This window comes from Penaeus monodon, chromosome 23 (genome assembly GCF_015228065.2).
Source record: "Penaeus monodon isolate SGIC_2016 chromosome 23, NSTDA_Pmon_1, whole genome shotgun sequence".
Lineage (NCBI taxonomy): Eukaryota > Metazoa > Arthropoda > Malacostraca > Decapoda > Penaeidae > Penaeus > Penaeus monodon.
Window position 1 is genome coordinate 4,270,805 of NC_051408.1, and position 1,147 is coordinate 4,271,951.

General features: G+C 50.4%; 1 protein-coding gene across 1 annotated transcript in view; it reads left to right on the forward strand.

Moving 5' to 3' along the window:
- Positions 1-1,140, forward strand: part of LOC119587736 — a 6,842-nt gene extending 5,702 nt beyond the window's left edge. Inside the window, exon 8 of the mRNA XM_037936423.1 lies at positions 99-1,140. Coding sequence (XP_037792351.1) covers positions 99-527 — 429 coding nt within the window. The 3' untranslated portion in view covers positions 528-1,140. The remainder of the gene's footprint in view (positions 1-98) is intronic.
- The last annotated feature ends 7 nt before the right edge of the window (positions 1,141-1,147 follow it).

Consider the following 1,147-nt stretch of genomic DNA (forward strand, 5'->3'; position numbering starts at 1 on the left):
GTTTTATTCTCATCAACACAAAGGTGGTACCCGGATTATTACACGTAAACCCCACCTAGAAGACCCAGCGAGCTAAAAGCATCCCTCTCCCCTCCCAGGACCGCATCATGGTGTCTCTGACGTCCCTGCTCGTGCTGGCGTCCCTCTTCTCCCAGACGAGCCAGTCCATCCCGAAGACCGCTTACCTCAAACTCATCGACGTCTGGTACATCTGCGTCATCACGGTCGACTTCCTCATCATCGTCGTCCTCGTTTTCATCGAGAACCTCCGGCTCCGCTTCGGTTCCCCTGCGTCGTCCTCGTCTCCGGGAGGCTTTGGCAACTCGAAGCTCTTCCAGGTGTCGCCGTTCCTCAAGGGCGAGGCAGGAGAGGAAGGCAAGAAGTCCTTCTCGGGGGCAAGTCGCGGGAAGATGGACCTGCCTCACCATGTGGTCAATAGGGCGTCCCTCGTCATCTTCCCCGCCGGCTGTGTTCTCTTCTGCGTCGTCTTCTTCATGATTGGATTCATTACCTTCGCCCTGGAGTGATGGGGAGACTTCGGGTCATGAATGGGTGGAGTGGGGGAACTTCAGGTGGAGTGGGAGGACTTCAGATGGAGTGGGAAAACTTTAGGTGGAGTGGGGGGTACTTTAGGTGGAGTGGGAAAACTTTAGGTGGAGTGGGAGGACTTCAGATGGAGTGGGAAAACTTTAGGTGGAGTGGGGGGTACTTTAGGTGGAGTGGGGGAACTTCAGGTGGAGTGGGAGAACTTCAGGTGGAGTGGAGAGACTTCAGGTGGTATGGGAGGGATTTCTACTGGAGTGGGGAGACATCAGTTCATGAATGGGTAACGAGTAAAAGACTCCAAATCATGAATAAGTACAGAGGCGAAACTTCAACTCACAAATGGGTGAAGAAAAAAACGACTTCAGAATAGACGAGTGAAGAGAGAAAGACTTCATAACACAAATGGGCGAAAAGGCGAGAGAGTTCAGATAAAATGGGTAAAGAGGAGATAATTTCGACTAAGAATGGGTGAAGAAGTGAGATGCAGCCGATAAGCTTATCTGAATTCTCTCCTTCCTCACAAGATAACCTACTTATGATGTTATGATGGGAAAACACATGACAATAATGAGGAAAGCATAATAAAACACTAGAAAAAAAG